Below are 20,161 nucleotides of genomic sequence, written 5' to 3'. Positions count from 1 at the left end.
TGGCCAGAGCTGGAGGAACGAGTCGGGAGGGGCTTGTCAACGGTGCAGTTACGTCTCCATGCCTTTTAATACATCCATGCTCCACGCCCTGGTAGTTGTTCTGTGTGCTATTGTATAATTCAATAACTGTTAATGTGTTACGTTAACAAACCGGACACCTACCGTATTCAGCCTGTTGTTCTGTGTGCTATTGTTTCGTTGACAGATGAAAAAAAAAGAAATTCTAAATAAATGCGACTTATATGTTTTTTTCCTCTTCATGACGCATTTTTTGACGGATGCGACTTATACTCCGGAGCGACTTATAGTCCAGAAAATACAGTACTATATTATGAGATTTTTTCGACATACTATACTATGACTTTTTATGACTTTTTTTTACATTCTATACAATGACTTTTTTCTATACTATGACTTTTTTATAATTTTTTTCTAAATACTATACTATGCTTTTTTCGACATACTATAATATGACTTTTTTCAAACATACTATACTGTGACTTTTTATGACTTTTTTCAAAGTACTATACTATGACTTTTTACTCAATTTTTAAGACATATTATACTAAGACTTTTTTTGACATATTATACTAAGACTTTTCTTCGACATACTATACTGTGACTATTTTATGCATTTTTTCAACTATGACTCGTTCCAACTTTCTTTTACAAAGACATTTTTATGACTTTTTTCAACATACTATACTATGACATTTTTATGCATTTTTTCTACATACTATATACTATGACTTTTTTCTCACTTTTTTCTGAAATATATACCATGAGGTTTTAATTACTTTTTTTCGACATACTATACTATGACTTTTTATCATTTTCTTTACATACTATGACTTTTTATGACTTTTTTTGACATTCTATACTATGACTTTTTTCTATACTATGACTTTTTTATCCTTTTCTAAATACTATACCATGCTTTTTTCGACATACTATACTGTGACTTTTTTCGACATAATATACCATGACTTTTTACTCACTTTTTTCGACATATTATACTTAGACTTTTTTCGACATACTATACTAAGACTTTTTTATTACTTTTTTCGACATACTATACTAAGACTTTTTTATTACTTTTTTCAACATACTATACTATGACTTTTTTATTACTTTTTTCAACATACTATACTATGCCCTTTTAAAAACTTTTTTCAACATACTATACTATGACTTTTTAATGACTTTTTTGACATACTATACTATGACTTTTTAATGACTTTTTTGACATACTTTACTTGACTTTTTTATTACTTTTTTCAACATACTATACTATGACATTCTTATGCATTTTTTCTACATACTATACAAAGACTTTTTTATTACTTTTTTCAACATACTATACAATGACTTTTTTTTCGACATACTATACTATGACTTTTTAATGACTTTTTTGACATACTATACTTGACTTTTTTTCAACATACTATACAATGTCTTTGTTCGAGTTAGGGGGGCTTTAGCTCAGTCTGTAGAAAGGTGGGTTGGGCATCAGCGGGCCACTGGCTCAATTCCACGTATGGACCAAAGTACAGAAAGTAGACTGATAGGCACTGCCAAGGTAGTCTTGAGGAAGGCACAAAACCCCTTTTTTATGCATTTTTTCTACATACTATATACTATGACTTTTTTCTCACTTTTTTCTGAAATATATACCATGAGGTTTTAATTACTTTTTTTCGACATACTATACTATGACTTTTTATAATTTTTTTTTTACATACTATGACTTTCTTTTTTTGACATTCTATACTATGACTTTTTTCTATACTATGACTTTTTTATCCTTTTCTAAATACTATACCATGCTTTTTTCGACATACTATACTGTGACTTTTTTCGACATAATATACTATGACTTTTTACTCACTTTTTTCGACATATTATACTAAGACTTTTTTATTACTTTTTTCAACATACTATACTATGACCTTTTAATAACTTTTTTCGACATACTATACTATGACTTTTTAATTACTTTTTTGACATACTATACTTGACTTTTTTATTACTTTTTTCAACATACTATACTATGACATTCTTATGCATTTTTTCTACATACTATACAAAGACTTTTTTATTACTTTTTTCAACATACTATACAATGACTTTTTTTCGACATACTATACTATGACTTTTTAATGACTTTTTTGACATACTATACTTGACTTTTTTATTACTTTTTTCAACATACTATACTATGACATTCTTATGCATTTTTTCTACATACTATACAAAGACTTTTTTATTACTTTTTTCAACATACTATACTATAACTTTTTTCAATATACTATACTATGACTTTTTTATCACTTTTTTTCAACATACTATACAATGTCTTTGTTCAAGTTAGGGGGGCTTTACCTCAGTCTGTAGGAAGGTGGGTTGGGCATCAGCGGGCCACTGGTTCAACTCCACGTATGGACCAAAGTACAGAAAGTAGACTGATAGGCACTGCCAAGGTAGTCTTGAGGAAGACACAAAACCCCTTTTTTTTGACATACTATGACTTTTCTTAACATGCTATACTATGACTTTTCCGACATACTATACTATGATTTTTTTTATCACTTTTTTCTGACATATTATACAATGACTTTTTTCAACATACTATACTATGACTTTTTTATGACTTTTTTTTCGAAATGCTATACTATGAGGTTTTAATGACTTTTTTCTCGAAATACTATACTAAGAATTTTTTATGACTTTTTTGACATGACTTTTTTCTATACTATGACTTTTCTGACATACTATACTATGACTTTTTTATCACTTTTTTCTTTGATACAATGACTTTTTTCAATATACTATACTATGACTTTTTTATGACTTTTTTTTCGAAATGCTATACTATGAGGTTTTAATGACTTTTTTCTCGACTTTTTTGACATTGTAAACTATGACTTTTTTTCTATACTATGACTTTTTTATCACTTTTTTCTAAATACTAAGGCTACTATGGTTTTTTCGACATACTATACTATGACTTTTTACTAACTTTTTTCGACTTACTATACAATGACTTTATTATGACTTTTTCAACATACTATACTATGACTTTTTTCGACATACTATATGATGCCTTTTTTTTCAACATACTATACTATGACTTTTTTTCAACATATTATACTATGAACTTTTTCGACATACTACACTATGACTTTTTTTCGACATACTATACTATGACTTCTTTAAGACTTTTTCAATATACGATACTATGACTTTTTTTTCGACATACTATACTTTGACTTCTTTATGACTTTTTCGGTATACTATAATATGACTTTTTTATGAAATTTTTTCGCCATGCTATACTATGACTTTCTTATGTATTTTTTCGACTGACTATACTATGACTTTTTTTGTCTTCAGTAATGTGAACAATGATTTCAACGCCGGACAAGACATACATTTTGAGCTTCACAAATAACTCAGTGAGATAAGCTGCAAGAGATAAAATGAAGATTGGAGGTTGAGGGTTCACTCTTCAGCATACCATGACTTTTTATTAATCTTTTTGACATACTACGCTTTGACTTTTTTCAACATACGATACTATGACTTTTAATTGACTTTTTTTGCCATACTATACTATGACTTTTTGGTCGACATACTATACTATGACTTCTTTATGACTTTATTTTCAACCTAAACAATTACTTTTTTTTTTACATACGATACTACGGGTTCATGCAGCTGAATAGTGAAGGATACAGTAATTATATGGTATGTGCACAAACACTCTGGGTTACCAATAATCCATGCTGCACCTACTTAATATTATTAATAGAATTAACTGATTGACTGGTGTCAGCCTGGAAGGTGTATATGATTTGGCAGTGAGCACATACAATTAACACAGTGTTTTGGAGAACAAATCTGTATTAAACACATCCATCCATCCATCCCGAGGCGTTCCCAGGCCAGGCTGGAGATATAATCCCTCCACCTAGTTCTGGGTCTTCCCCCAAGGCCTCCTCCCAGCTGGACGTGCCTGGAACACCTCCCTAGGGAGGCGCCCAGGGGGCATCCTTACCAGATGCCCGAACCACCTCAACTGGCTCCTTTCGACGCCAAGGAGCAGCGGCTCTACACAGATCATCTTATTTAATTATTCTGTGATGTAAACATAATTTGTGTACTTTACATGTTGAATGTACAATTCCATAAAGATGAAGAAAATTTTTAGTAGAAATAAAATGTTGCGTCTCCTGTTTGCATGAACTCAAGACCTTACAGATTTGGTGGTTTTTAACATTTTTATTACACTTTTATGTAATACTAAACTATAACATTTAAAGACATTTTCAACATCATACTATGATATACATATACTACTATCACTTTAAAAAATGACCAAAATGACCAAAAATGTTGTCGACATGCTATACTATGACTTTTTTTCGACATACTATACTACAGGGCCGGATTGGGACTCATTTTCAGCCCTGGATTTGCATGCCTTAGACCGGCCCACTTTACTTCACGAATGACTATATTAAAAAAGAATGTAATCAAAACCTTAGTATGCAATAGCGCCCTGTTCTCTACATCCTTGTAATTCGGTGTATTTTGTAAAATATCACCAAGTGTTGCTTCACAATGTAGATTTATTAGAAAAGTTAACATTTTAACAACAATCCAATGATGTTGAACAATATCAGAATCTGTTTCTGTGCAAATAAGTAATAACAGATTAAAAAAAGAACAAGATACATTGTATTGCACTTTCTAATGACACCATAATCTATTTTTCCTTTGAATATTAAATATAACTTTCATAATGGGCCAAGTAATATTTGGGCATAACAAGTGATTATATTGTAGCTAATCTGACCATGTTTGCTTGTTAACACACTGTGATACAACAGCTTACAGTAGATGTGCCATCCACACTGACAGCAGTTATCCCTAATGCACACTACTGGCTCTGCTTCTGACACTAAATCACATTTTATAAATTGTCAGAATTCTCAGCACAAATCTCTCCTTTTTACAAAGCTTTCTGATCAAGTCAAGTCAGTGTCATTATGGTAGTGATGAATCATCTGGCATCATTAATTATACCAGGACATTTTTCATATAGAGCAGGTCAACACCACACTCTTATTAATTCTTATAATATTCAGTCAATGATCAACCCTACCTGCCCAAACTGGAGTTCTGGGCTCATATAGCTGCTGCTTGGTAACCTTACTGGCTCTTCATTGTCATGGTTAGCAGCAAACTGGACTAGTAGCTGCTGCTGCTGCGGAGCTACAAGAACAAGTTTGATTCATAAACATAAACGCTGGTTTGCAGGCACTTCTCCTAACTAACTCAGCTTACCCATCTCAACGTCTTCATTTGGCGTTTTGCTAAAAATAGAAAAAGTTCATCTGTTCGCGTCACTTTCTAGAGCTCTCCTTTTTAAATTGACGTCTTTTCAGTGCCGTTTTGCGCTTTCTATTACCCGTTTAAAACAGATTATTTTTGCTCGCGGTGGCATCCTCCAACAAGCACCAGTGACTTGTGTATGCTGACGTATTTTTTTAGCAAGGTGCTGCCGTCGGAGGACTCTGAACATAAATAGGTCATCATTAACCAGGCTGCACTCTGCGAGAGGGCTGCATGAATGAAGAGAACGGTGGGCTGCAAGAACAAATAAATACTGTAAATACAAAAAGTGGGCTGTGAGTGCAGGCAGCATAGGGACAGCATCCATTCAACTATGATTTAAACCCAGTGCCATACCTGAACACCGGCCCTCACAACCAAACAACCAGACCGGCCCACCGGGAATTCTCCCGGTGCTCCCGATTAGCCAATCCGGGCCTGCTATACTATGACTTTTTTCACATACTATACTATGACTGTTTTCACATACTATACTATGACTGTTTTATCACTTTTTTTCGACATATTATACTATGACTTTTTTCGACATACTATACTATGACTTGTTTATCACTTTTTTGACATACTATACCATGACTTTTTGGTCGACATACTATACTATGACTTTTTGGTCGACATACTATACTATGACTTTTTTTCACATACTATACTATGACTTTTTTCGACATACTATACTATGACTTGTTTATCACTTTTTTGACATACTATACCATGACTTTTTGGTCGACATACTATACTATGACTTTTTTATCACTTTTTAGCAATACTATACTATGACTTCTTTATGACTTTTTTTTCAACCTAAACTATTACCTTTTTTTTTTACATACGAAACTACGGGTTCATGCAGCTGAATAGTGAAGGATACAGTAATTACATGGTATGTGCACAAACACTCTGGGTTACCAATAATCCATGCTGCACCTACAATAGACTTAATATTATTAATAGAATTAACTGATTGACTGGTGTCAGCCTGGAAGGTGTATATGATTTGGCAGTGAGCACATACAATTAACACAGTGTTTTGGAGAACAAATCTGTATTAAACACATCCATCCATCCATCCCGAGGTGTTCCCAGGCCAGGTTGGAGATATAATCCCTCCACCTAGTCCTGGGTCGTCCCCCGAGGCCTCCTCCCAGCTGGACGTGCCTGGAACACCTCCTTAGGGAGGCGCCCAGGGGGCATCCTTACCAGATGCCCGAACCACCTCAACTGGCTCCTTTCGACGCCAAGGAGCAGCGGCTCTACACAGATCATCTTATTTAATTATTCTGTGATGTAAACATAATTTGCGTACTTTACATGTTGAATGTACAATTCCATAAAGATGAAGAAAATGTTTAGTAGAAATAAAATGTTGTGTTTCCTGTTTGCATGAACTCAAGACATTACAGATTTGGTGGTTTATAACATTTTTATTACACTTTTATGTAATACTAAACTATAACATTTAAAGACATTTTCAACATCATACTATGATATACATATACTACTATCACTTTTTTTTTAAAATGTTGTCGACATGCTATACTATGACTTTTTTCCACATACCATACTATGACTTTTTTCACAAAGTGTACTATACCATCACTTTTTTATCACTTTTTTTCAACATGCTGTACTGACTTTTTTTGACATACTATACTATAACTTTTTTATCACTTTTTTCAAAATGCTATACTATGACTTTTTCTGACATACTATATACTAAGACTTGTTTATAATTTTTTTTGACATACTATACTATGACTTTTTTTATAATTTTTTTTGCATACTATACCATGACTTGATGAGGTTTAAGGAGGTTGTGGTGGTGATGGCACAGTGGCTATAACACATGCCTTTGGTGTGGGAGACCCGGGTTTGATTCAATACGAAATACTATATTATGAGATTTTAATGACTTCTTTTCGACATACTATACTATGACTTTTTTATATTTTTTTTCTAAATACTATACTATGCTTTATTCGACATACTATACTATGACTTTTTTCAAACATACTATACTGTGACTTTTTATGACTTTTTTCGACGTACTATACTATGACTTTTTACTCACTTTTTAAGACATATTATACTAAGACTTTTTTCGACATACTATACTAAGATTTTTTCAGGACTTTTTTTCGACATAGTATACTATGATTTATTTAGGACTTTTTTCAACATACTATACTATGACCTTTTAATGACTTTTTTCGACATACTATGACTTTTTAGACATACCCTACTTTGACTTTTTTGTGACTTTTTTCGACATACTATACTGTGACTTTTTTATGCATTTTTTCAACTATGACTTTTTTCGACTTTCTTTTACGAAGACTTTTTTAAGACTTTTTTCAACATACTATACTATGACATTTTTATGCATTTTTTCGACATACTATACTATGACTTTTTTTTCCGACATTCTATACGATTAGTTTTTTCACTTTTTTCCGAAATACTATACTATGCTTTTTTGGACTTACTATACTATGACTTTTTTCTCACTTTTTTCCGAAATACTATACATACATACTATACATAAATACTATAATACTAGACATACTATACTGTGACTTTTAAATTGACTTTTTTCAACATACTATACTGTGACTTTTTAATGACTTTTTTGACATACTATACTTTGACTTTTTTGTGACTTTTTTCGACATACTATGACTTTTTACTCACTTTTTTCGACATATTATACTAAGACTTTTTTCGACATACTATACCAGTGGTTCCCAACCTGGGGTCCGGGCACCCCCAGCGGGGGCGGCAAAGATCACAGGGGGGCGCAAGTCTTTATCTGGTTTGAGGTTGAGGTAAAAAAAAATATTTGCACATGTTAAACCAATTATGATAATACACTAGAATATATAATGTATACAAAAGTCTATGAAAACTATATTTTTTGTTGTATCCTCGTTTTTCCTGCCGCCACAGCATCACTATTTTATGAATGAAACATGGCGGAGAAATGTAACAGTGCTGATAACTCCTCTGTATCAAAAAAGAAAGTAAGGCTCTATCTTGAGAGTTACCTCAACTTCGGTTTCGAGGGGGGGGCTCAGCTTTTCTTAGACATGAGTGGGGGGGGCGCCAAGGAAAAAAGGTTGGGAACCACTGTATTATACTATGACTTTTTTCAACATACTATACAATGTCTTTGTTCCAGTTAGGGGGGCTTTAGCTCAGTCTGTAGGAAGGTGGGTTGGGCATTGGAGAGCCACTGGTTCAATTCCATCTATGGACCAAAGTACAGAAAGTAGACTGATAGTTGGAGAAATTCCAGTTCTCCTCCTGGGAACTACCAAGGTAATCTTGAGGAAGGCACAGAACCCCATAAAAATTTTTTTTTACATACTATGACTTTTTTTAACATGCTATACTATTACTTTTTTATCACTTTTTTTCTGACATATTAAACAATGACTTTTTCTCGACATACTATACAATGACTTTTAACTCACTTTTTTCGACATATTATACTAAGACTTTTTTCGACATATTATACTATGACCTTTTAATGACTTTTTTCGACATACTATACTATGACTTTTTCGACATACTATACTATGACTTTTTACTCACTTTTTTCGACATACTATACTAAGACTTTTTCATGACTTTTTTCAACATACTATACTATGACTTTTTAATGACTTTTTAAACATACTATACTTGACTTTTTTATGACTTTTTTCCGGTTTCGGGACCCAACCCTAGTTGTAACTCTGTCTGACGGCCCCACCGGTAGCTTAGCCTATCACAGATCCTGAAGGTAATCGGTTCCAACTAGTCTATTGCTCCAAATAAGTGACAAAATAATGCCAACATTATCCTATTTACATGTTGTGATTTGTATAGTCACAGCGTGTACAAATAACAAGGTCACATGAGACATAGCCATCTTCTAACCGTATATAAACTGGGAACTATATTCTCAGAAAGGCGAAGCAGTGCTACTTCTGCTACTTGGGCGGAGTGATATGCCTGCAGCACCTGAGAAGCCCCGAGCAGAGAGTATTAGTATTAGTATATCGGAAAAAAAGTCATAGTGTAGTACGTCTTATGACTAGTATGACTTTTTTGTGCCTTTTTTTCGACATACTATACTATCACTTTTTTATCACTTTTTTTCGGACATACTATACTATGACTTTTGTATCACTTTTTACGAAATACTATACTATGACTTTCTTTTCAATATACTAATCTATGCCTTCTTCCATATACTATGACTTTTTTTCGACATACTATACTAAACTATGACTTTTTCGACATACCATAGGCACTGCCAAGGTGCTCTTGAGCAAGGCACCTAACCCCATTTTACTTTTTTCAACATACTATACTATGACTTTTTTTTGACATGCTATACTATGACTTTTTTATGACTTTTTTCAACATATTTTACTATGACTTTATTTCGAGATAATATACTATGATGTTTTTCGACATATCAATGTAGACTTTTTAAACTTTTTTCGACATACTATACGTTAGACACACTCATTTGAAACGGGATAACAAAAGCCTAACATTAGCCTTTTAACATATAAAAACTATATATATATATAAAAAAAATATTTATATTTATATTTTTATAAAATGCCAGTCAAAGTTGGATAATCCCAAATTGAAATTTGTAAATCAGCAAATTGAAATTCGTAAATTGAAGTTTGCATATGTTGAAGTTCACAAGTTGAGGTTTGCAAGTTGAAGTTTGTAAATTCGCAAGTTGAAGTTCAGAAATTCGCAAGTTGAAATTGACGTGAAATGACGCATGCATGATAACAAATGTACACATTAATTCAACCCAAACATTTCTGTGTGGGGTACCTGAGGCGGGGATCAGACTCCTGAAGTCCAAATTTACTAACTTTTCAACATACTTTATTATAACTTTTTTGATACTTTACTGAATTTTACGACATACTATCCTATATAATGAAGTTTTTCTCCATACTATACTATCACTTTTTTTCGACATACTATAGTATGACTTTTATATACTATACTATGACTTTTTTTTTTTAAATACTATACTATGACATTTTTATTACGTACTATGCTATGACATTTTTAGGACTTTTTGTGACATACTGTACTATAACAGCTATATCTATAGCTATATCAGCCTTATTTTACTTGTTTTGTACTTTATACTATAACGTTTAATGACCTATTTGTAAAAAGTTTCCTTGTCACTATTTAAATATCTGTAAAACCCACAGACAGATGTAAAGGGTGACCAATACCATTGATTTATGAAGAGAAATTAAAATGATGAAATACACTCACCTAAAGGATTATTAGGAACACCCTACTAATACCATGTTTGACCCCCTTTCGCCTTCACAACTGCCTTAATTCTTTGTGGCATTGATTCAACAAGGTGCTGGAAGCATTCTTTAGAAATGTTGGCCCATATTGATAGGAGAGCATCTTGCAGTTGATGGAGATTTGTGGGATGCATATCCAGGGCACGAAGCTCTAATTCCACCACATCCCAAAGATGTTCTATTGGGTTGAGATCTGGTGACTGTGGGGGCCACATTAGTACAGTGAACTCATTGACATGTTCAAGAAACCAATTTGAAATGATTCAAGCTTTGTGACATGGTGCATTATCCTGCTGGAAGTAGCCATCACAGGATGGGTACGTGGTGGTCATAAAGGGATGGACATGGTCAGAAACAATGCTCAGGTAGGCTGTGGCATTTAAACGATGCCCAATTGGTACTAAGGGGCCTAAAGTGTGCCACTAACATTCCCCACACCATTACACCACCACCACCAGCCTGCACAATGGTAACAAGGCATGACGGATCCATGTTCTCTTTCTTTTTACGCCAAATTCTGACTCTACCATCTGAATGCCTCAACAGAAATCGAGACTCATCAGACGGAAACAATTTTGGTGTGCGTGTGCAAATTGTAGCCTAATTTCCCTATTTTTAGTGGAGATGAGTGGTACCCGGTGGGGTCTTCTGCTGGTGTAGCCCATCCGCCTCAAGGTTGTGCGTTTTGTGGCTTCACAAATGCTTTGCTGCATACCTCGGTTGTAAAGAGTGGTTATTTGAGTCAAAGTTGATCTTCTGTCAGGTGGAATCAGTCGGCACATTCTCCTCTGACCTCTAGCATCAACAAGGCATTTTCGCCCACAGGACTGCTGCATACTGGATGTTTTTCCTTTTTCAGACCATTCTTTGTAATCCCTAGAAATGGTTGTGCATGAAAATCCCAGTAACTGAGCAGATTGTGAAATACTCAAACCAGCCCGTCTGGTACCAACCAGACCATGCCACGCTCAAAATTGCTTAGATCACCTTTCTTTCCCATTTTGACATTCAGTTTGGAGTTCAGGAGATTGTCTAGACCTGGACCACACCCCTAAATGCATTGAAGCAGCTGCCATGTGATTGGTTGATTAGATAATTTAATTAACGTGAAATTTAACAGGTGTTCCTAATAATCCTTTAGGTGAGTGTATGTAGATACAAGTTTTCTACCAAACAGTGACGACATAGTCCCTTTTTTAAAAGTTCAGTTCATTGGTCAAATACTGGCTATACAATGTTGTCAAATTCTTGGCCTCCTATTTTTCCAAATCCTTTGATAACATAAAGGATCAATATATAGTACCCTAATTATAAAGAGTCCAAGTGTATTGTGTTTATAGCTCTCGCTCTCTCTTATTGATATTATTCTTTGTAATAAACCTTGCATTGGGTTAGTCAGTAAATAAGTTATCTTGTATTATGTTACATTGATACAGTGGTCCAAGAACTTATCACAAACTAAGACTGTTTACTTGCGCTTATAATCTTATAATCGATGTATGATAAATGTAAGCTAAAGTGTGACGCTAATGTAAGGTGATAACGGTGAGGTCTTAAAATCTATGGAAGAGGTCTTTAGAAAGAAGATATTAAAGTTATTAAATTTAACTAGGATTTTTGCGTATACCCTGTTATTGTAAGTTTTTCCCCCATAGCCCTTGTCATAACCAATTTCAGAGCAGTGTTTGACCAATGTGGCTGCGGTAAAAATGGTATCAGAAGAAAGAAAAACACATCAATCAGTCAGCAGATTAGTTTATGGACATTATATACTAAGCTGAAGGCTGACTCTGTTTAACAGAGCCTGTCCTCAAAATATTAAATGATAACAAAGGTGACACTGAGCCAAAAAGTACAGATTAAGGAAAACAACACAACTTGACTGCTGATAAGCACAGCAAAGATGTATAACATTGCAAAAAGGGATTTTGGTAAACCCTAAATATCAGATAAGAAAGAATGTTGCAACATCATCCCTATCAACCACACAACAATGTCTTTATGAGCAAATACTTCAAATACTGTATGCAACACAGATTCATCAACAATGTGAGATTCTGCATGATTACCCTGAGAGGAAAGGAATGGTTAAACGTAGTACCTTTACACTATCCTCTAATTCCCTATAAACCTGAACCCCACTTTAACACATACAAGACTCAGCACAAGAGCTCACACAAATACCCAATTATTTAAGCATGCAGCAGACAGTCACAATGGATGCATCTGTAATCAGATCAAGTGTAAACATGTGCTAATGTTTCTTTTTGGGTTGTGTAGGTATTACGTATCTGCCCTGTGTGCAAGTGTGTGTTTTGATTGTGTCTAATTCAGCGTAACTTTCTAATCACACATTGGGCTGCACAGAGCATGTTTCAAAACAGGAGAAAAATAAATAGCGATAATCTTTTTTGACTAAAGACACATATACACAAACATAAAAAAACAATCAATTAGGAAAAACTGGTCTGGTGGCAAAAGTTAAACATTATAGAGCACTGAAAAATAAAACTCCAAAGCGTTTGACAATTATAACTAATTTTAGTGGCACATGGAATCCAGGCTTCTTCAGCAGTCGCAGTGACACTGTTTATCTGAGCAAACATGAACCTCAAAGGTTGGACTGAAAAAGGAAAGCTTCACTCAGGGCAACATCAACCTCCTCTTTGCTGTCTCCAAGCTGCCAGCTACATCAAAGTAGAATCCCACTCCCAAAGAATCAAGTATCCATGAGATAAAGAAGAAGAAGAAAAAAAACAGCCGGCCAGACAGACATAACAAAGTCTGTTCTTTGATGCCAGAGTAAATCATTTTAGGCTTCATCTTAAAACTTGCTCTTAAACTTTAGTGGTTCAGGAATGTTTTAAACCTGACGACCCGTTATATTTACCTATCTCCCTCTCCTAAACAAGAGTTAGAAATCAAAGTCAGTTCAATATATTAGGAAATGTGCTTATTCGCTTTCTGGCAGAAAGCTAGATGAGAAGATCAAAACCATCCATTAATGATACAACCAGCAACAGGTTGTACAATCTTAGCTTAGCATACGAAAACATGGAGAAACAGCTAACCTGGCCCTGTCTAAAGAAACAAAATCCACCTTTCAGCACCCCTAAAGCTCACTAATTAACACATTATACTGTATTGTCCTTTATTCCGTTAAAAATAATGAAATTTAAAAATAAAGGTAACTGGTGCGCAGACTTGTTATCTTTGGCTGAGCTAGGCTAGCTCTTTCTCCATTTTCTAGTCTTTATGCTTAGCTAATTACAGCCTTTTAATTAATGGGGATATACACTCACCTAAAGGATTATTAGGAACACCCTACTAATACCGTGTTTCACCACCGTTCGCCTTCAGAACTGCCTTAATTCTTCGTGGCATTGATTCAACAAGGTACTGGAAGCATTCTTTAGAAATGTTGGCCCATATTGATAGGATAGCATCTTGCAGTTGATGGAGATTTGTGGGATGCACATCCAGGGCACGAAGCTCCCGTTCCACCACATCCCAAAGATGTTCTGTTGGGTTGAGATCTGGTGACTGTGGGGGCCACTTTAGTACAGTGAACCCATTGTCATGTTCAAAAAACCAATTTGAAATGTTTTGAGCTTTGTGACATGGTGCTTTATCCTGCTGGAAGTAGCCATCAGAGGAGTGGTACATGGTGGTCATAAAAGGATGGACATGGTCAGAAACAAAGCTCAGGTAGGCTGTGGCATTTGAACGATGCCCAGTTAGTACTAAGGGGCCTAAAATTCCCCACACCATTACACCAACACCACCAGCCTGCACAGTGGTAACAAGGCATGACAGATCCATGTTCTCATTCTGTTTACGCCAAATTCTGCCTCTACCATCTGAATTTCTCAACAGAAATCGAGACTCAACTTTTTTACAGTCTATGACTGTCCACTTTTGGTGAGCTTGTTCAAATTCTAGCCTTATATTCCTATTTTTAGTGGAGATGAGTGGTACCCGGTGGGCCCATCCGCCTCAAGCCTGCATACCTCGGTTGTAACGAGTGGTTATTTGAGTCAAAGTTGATCTTCTATCAGCTGGAATCAGTCAGCCCATTCTCCTCTGACCTCTAGCATCAACAAGGCATTTTTGCCCAGAGGACTGCCACATCCTGGATGTTTTTCCTTTTTCAGACCATTCTTTGTAAACCCTAGAAATGGTTGTGCGTGAAAATCCCAGTAACTGAGCAGATTGTGAAATACTCAAACCAGCCCATCTGGCACCAACAACCATGCCATGCTCAAAATTGCTTAGATCACCTTTCTTTCCCATTCTGACATTCAGTTTGGAGTGATTCTCTAGACCCTGACCACACCCCTAAATGCATTGAAGCAGCTGCCGTGTGATTGGTTGATTAGATAATTGCATTAACGAGAAATCTTACAGGTGTTCCTTAATCCTTTAGGTGAGAATATGGATACCACTCTCATATAAGCATGAGAAAACATTTGAATATGTAAGGTTACCTGCTGAGCACACTGCTAGTCAGGCTTTTTTACTTTAGCTGTCCTTCCTACAGTACATAATTTTTAAACCCTAAACAAGCAATATCGCCACTGTTTCACCAAATCTCTGACAGTCCCTTGTATGACTGAAAGTAGAGGACGGTCTTAATTTGAGTGTCTGTACTCCCCATCAAATATCGCTTGCACAGTGCTCCTTGGGATGTAAACTTGAAATCTTTTGTACAAACCGCTAAACTTCTCCACAAACCGCGGGCTGCCATGATCTCTCTCCCCCTCTGAACTATCACAAGCAGGTGCATTTAAGAGATTACACACACTGGAAAAATTGTTGTCAACATTATCATAGTCTCACTGAACTCTGGAGAGTTACGAAGAAGGGGCTGAATATTTCACCATTTTTATTTTTAAAAGTTTGAAATAGAATGAATTTGTCCACTCATAATTGGGACCCACTTGTTGTTGATTCTTTACAAAAAATTACAGTTTATATCTATGTTTGAGGCCTGAAATGTGGCAAAAGGTCGAAACGTTCAAGGGGGCCGAATACTTTCGCAAGGCACTGTAAGCAGGGGCTTAAGAAACATTTATGCAACTCTCAAACTGAATCTAATTTTAAAAGTGTGGCAGTGATAGTCCAAATGTGGCACACAATGTCCTCCTCCTCCTCCTCCTCTGACTTCTCCTCTAAAAAAAGAAACTCTGCTCATATCCTTAACAGCAGGCTGAGCTGGGTCTCATCTCTTTCCTCGGGGTAAATTCTCCATCTGATGCCCAAAACACTCTTGTCTCTATCCCGCATTAAAAAAAGAAAAAAAAAGAAGTTTCCTCTGTGACACACCAGTAAACATGAAGCAACTAAAATGGCCTCTCTCTGAGGTAAGCCTGTGTGACTCCAGTCTGACCCCACTGCCTCCTCTCTCATCCTTCACTGCTGCAAAGAACACAAGATTTAAGATGGTGAGGAAGCAAACTAATTCACTCCAGCTGGAGGCAATGACTGCATGTGTGGGTTTTCAAGCACTATTTCTTTCACTCACAGCATACACATGTATGCACATGCTGTACTAAATCCACTTAAATGACAACACTTACTCTGCGACATAGTCTATATTTGTCTCTTACATACAAACACAAACAAAGGAACTCTATGGAGTCATTTACACAGCAGGTGACTACAGCATTACTTCCCATAATTACACAAAGCACAATCAATGCTAAGAAAATAAAAAAATAAAACTATTAGAAAGAAGGTGGAAGAAATTAAGAAAGAGGGATACCTGGCATGAAGATGAGCAGCAGGTGTACAGGTCGTGGTGTCAGATAGCAGGCCCATACTATCTCACCATGTCCATGTCACACAGCCCCGTCAGGGTCATGTGTGCAAGGTCATGGCAGTTCAGACAATTGTATATATGTCTGTCAGAAATCTAATAGCCAATAATGTCCTTTTCCTGACATTTTTCTCAAACAATTAGGGTAACAAGACAAATGCTCTGCAGCAGCCACTTTGTGTGTTTATGTATCGGTTTACCTCCGGGGTGAGACGGGGAGGCGGAGTGTGTAATGTCACAAACATGGCGCATACCCAACTGCACATACACCACTTGACCTCTAACTTGTCATTTCCATCTATGTGCAGGGGAGAAGGCGTATGATTATATGTTGCAATTAAAGTAATGTGATGCTGAAAGAAGGGTTAAACTTGCTGAATGACACTAGATCTATGAGCTGTCCTCAAGAGAGAGGGAGGAGAGCAGAAATGCAGCAGAAATGAACTGCAAAGAAAAAAAGAGATAACACGATGGTCGACTAAATGTCCCCAATTAAAATAGATGCGCTACCAGAAGGAGAGACAAGATAGAGAAAAGGAAAGAAAGGAAAGTTTAAAAATAGAGGAAGTGTAGAAAGACGCACACACGCATGGTTACAAAAATAGTCTTTCCTTTGTCACATTGCAAATTAATGCTAAATCCTATATACAAGATATTAAATATAATATATTGTGTATATTGTATATATATTGTGGTATAATACTACAACAATAATGGGATTTTGAATTGATTTGCAAACTGTGATCCACTGTAATGCTTCAGATTATGAAAAAAACCACGTGTGTGTATGTATGCATGTATGTATGTATGTATGTATGTATGTATGTATGTATGTATGTATATATATATATATGACACATTATATAAACCTTGTATAACAGATTTATTTCAATCAATTTGTTGTTTGAGGGTTTACAAAGATCAATAACGAGGAGCTCAATATAGAATCTTGAACAATGAGTATCCTAAAATTACACAGGAAGTTAGTACAATTTACAGGATATCAATCTACTCATCAACATTAAATGTTTGTGTTTACTGCACAGTATGTTTGCATGTGCGTATCAGGCATGTCAAAATTTTGTTTTCATCTGAACTGAGGATCTAAAGATAGAAGGTGTCAAATGCTGTATGGATTCTGAAGTCCTCCGAGACAAACGTGACCTTTGGTTTTATAAATAAACTTGACTGGATGTGTTGAATGAGAAAGCAGCTTCAGTCTCAGTGTTCTTTTTTTGGCACTTATGAAAGGTGTGTGTGTGTGTGTGTGTGTGTGTGTGTGTGGCGAGTGAGACAGGTGGTTATTTGGATGTGTGCGTTTCTCTTTGTCTCTGTGGAGCTTCAGCCTTCATGTTGAAGCTCTCCCAGCAGGAAGGGTCTTCCGCCGTCAGAGGTGAGGCCGAGGCGATGAGGTCACTGAACGAAAGCAGCGTAAATGAGGTGGGAGGAGGAAGAGATGAACAAAGAGGCTGAAATGAAGTGAGAAGAGAGTCTATAATTACTGAAATAGAGTAGAGTGTCCAATAATGCTGCAACTAACAAGTTCATTTCATTTTTTAAAAAGGGACTGTTCACTAGGGGTGGGAATCACCAGAGGCTTCACGATACGATATCATCACGATACTTATGTCACGATACAATATTATTGCGATTTTAAAGATATTGCAATATTCTGCGATATATTGCAATTTATTACCTTTTTCCAACTTCAAATTTTTCCCAATTTCAAATTATGTCCCCAAAAGAAAACTTTCTCAACATCTGTTTTATCTAAAAAGATACATTTCTCGGTTTGTTCATCTCTCTTCAATTTTATTGCTGCAAAATGGGATTGTCAAGCAGGCAAACTGACCAACACATATATCATAAAAGATCGATACTTGGCGTCTGTGTATCGATACAGTATTGCCACGGAATACTATGCTGTATCGATTTTTCCCCCCACCCCTACGGTTCACCCCATTGAGAGAAAATGGCAAATGTTGTAGATCCTACTTATTGGAGAAGATTAAACCTAAAAATGTTTGGCATAGAAGTTGTTGTCGATAACTGTCTATACATCACCTGATTGATTCACTGTCAAATTGGCTTTTAGCTCAGATTGAGATTTTAGATTATTATTCATGCTAACCAATACTTTAAATGAGAATTCGCTACAAGCCTTCATTCTGTGTTTTTGCACATAAGGGACGCTTAAATTCATGTATGCTGTTTAAAGTCTGTACGGAAGTCTGGCTTTAAAGGGTAACACAACAACACCTGACAATCTATTTTTTCTGATCTCCAGTGTTTTGATTTGCTGCAGTGATTTACAGGTGTACTCCAGAATGTGCAGAAAGCAGTGAAACTCTACCTTTCAGCCTGGTGTTAAATTACAAAAACAACACACACACACACACACACACACACACACACACACACACACACACACACACACACACACACACACACACACACACACACACACACACACACACACACACACACACACACACACACTTACTGCGGTGCCTGCTCTGTCTGCTGGACCGAGTGCTACAGCAATATGATGGTCAGCATCCAGCAAGCTCTCCTGCAAAAAAACACACACTCATCAGCACATGGACATATATAGCCTGCATATCCTACTAAATAAAAAACCTTTACACTCATTCAAATTCAGAGCAAATACAAAAAAAAACTCTATAAAATAGGGCAAAATTATATGACATATGACATAATGCAAATGTGCAACCTTATCAGACGTTCATACAGACAGTCACCCTGCATGCATCCACATCTATTAAATATGTGCATGTAAAAATCTGTTTCCAGGATTCCAGTAGAGCGAGCAAAGGTTCAGTCAAATAACCGCTGCATTTACTAGACACATGTCGCTTCCCCAAGCAATAACGGTGCCTATGATAACAGGAAAATGTTGAGCATGTATGATTAATATGTGCGGCAAAGTCAGATTCATATCCAGTTTTCTAGCCATGCTTACATGGATCTATGCAGATTTTCGTTCTCAAGGTTGGCCTCCTTACTTTAACATAACTATTTTATCATTGTCATTGCATCCTATATTCACATTTTAAAAGAACATACATTTTTCAGTCCACAAACCCACTACAGTATATATCCATCATGTTGAGGTTTATTTATCCTAAAAACATCCTTTCAAGGGTTTTTTTGGTTCTATAACTTCTACTCCAAATGCAACTGCCTTTGTAGCTGACAAAATACGTTGGTAAACAATATGTCATTTCTGGCCCCTTCTCCTCTTTCTGCTTTGGTAACATGAAGTTCAGTTGCGTACGCCAACTCTGTCTCTGGCTAAAAGCCTACTGTAATACTATCAACATCATTTTCATGGACAACTTTTCTTGATTTCTTAATGGAGCGGAGCTTTTAAAACAAGACTGCATTCAGCCAAACCACAGAGGGTCCACTCTGCTGTCTATGAACATTAGACAGCAGAGTTAATAGCCGTCTTAAACATATCAAGCCTTCTATGTCTGTCCCTGCTAATACTTCTCCTTGCACTCTGAAACTTGCACTGCTTAATGTTAGATCTTTAGCCAAAATGACTTTCATTGAC

At 35.8% G+C, this 20,161-nt stretch overlaps 1 protein-coding gene across 1 annotated transcript in view; it reads right to left on the bottom strand.

Moving 5' to 3' along the window:
- Positions 1-17,445: 17,445 nt before the first annotated feature.
- The window catches only part of aasdhppt (aminoadipate-semialdehyde dehydrogenase-phosphopantetheinyl transferase), a 9,958-nt gene continuing 7,242 nt past the window's right edge, over positions 17,446-20,161 (bottom strand). The window contains 2 exon segments of the mRNA XM_039786311.1: positions 17,446-18,050; positions 19,085-19,153. Of these exon segments, the coding sequence (XP_039642245.1) occupies positions 17,883-18,050; positions 19,085-19,153 (237 nt within the window). The 3' untranslated portion in view covers positions 17,446-17,882.

Source organism: Perca fluviatilis, chromosome 2 (assembly GCF_010015445.1).
Source record: "Perca fluviatilis chromosome 2, GENO_Pfluv_1.0, whole genome shotgun sequence".
Classification (NCBI taxonomy): domain Eukaryota; kingdom Metazoa; phylum Chordata; class Actinopteri; order Perciformes; family Percidae; genus Perca; species Perca fluviatilis.
Note: the sequence above shows the minus strand (reverse complement) of the source record. Positions and strands in the feature narration are given on the sequence as shown.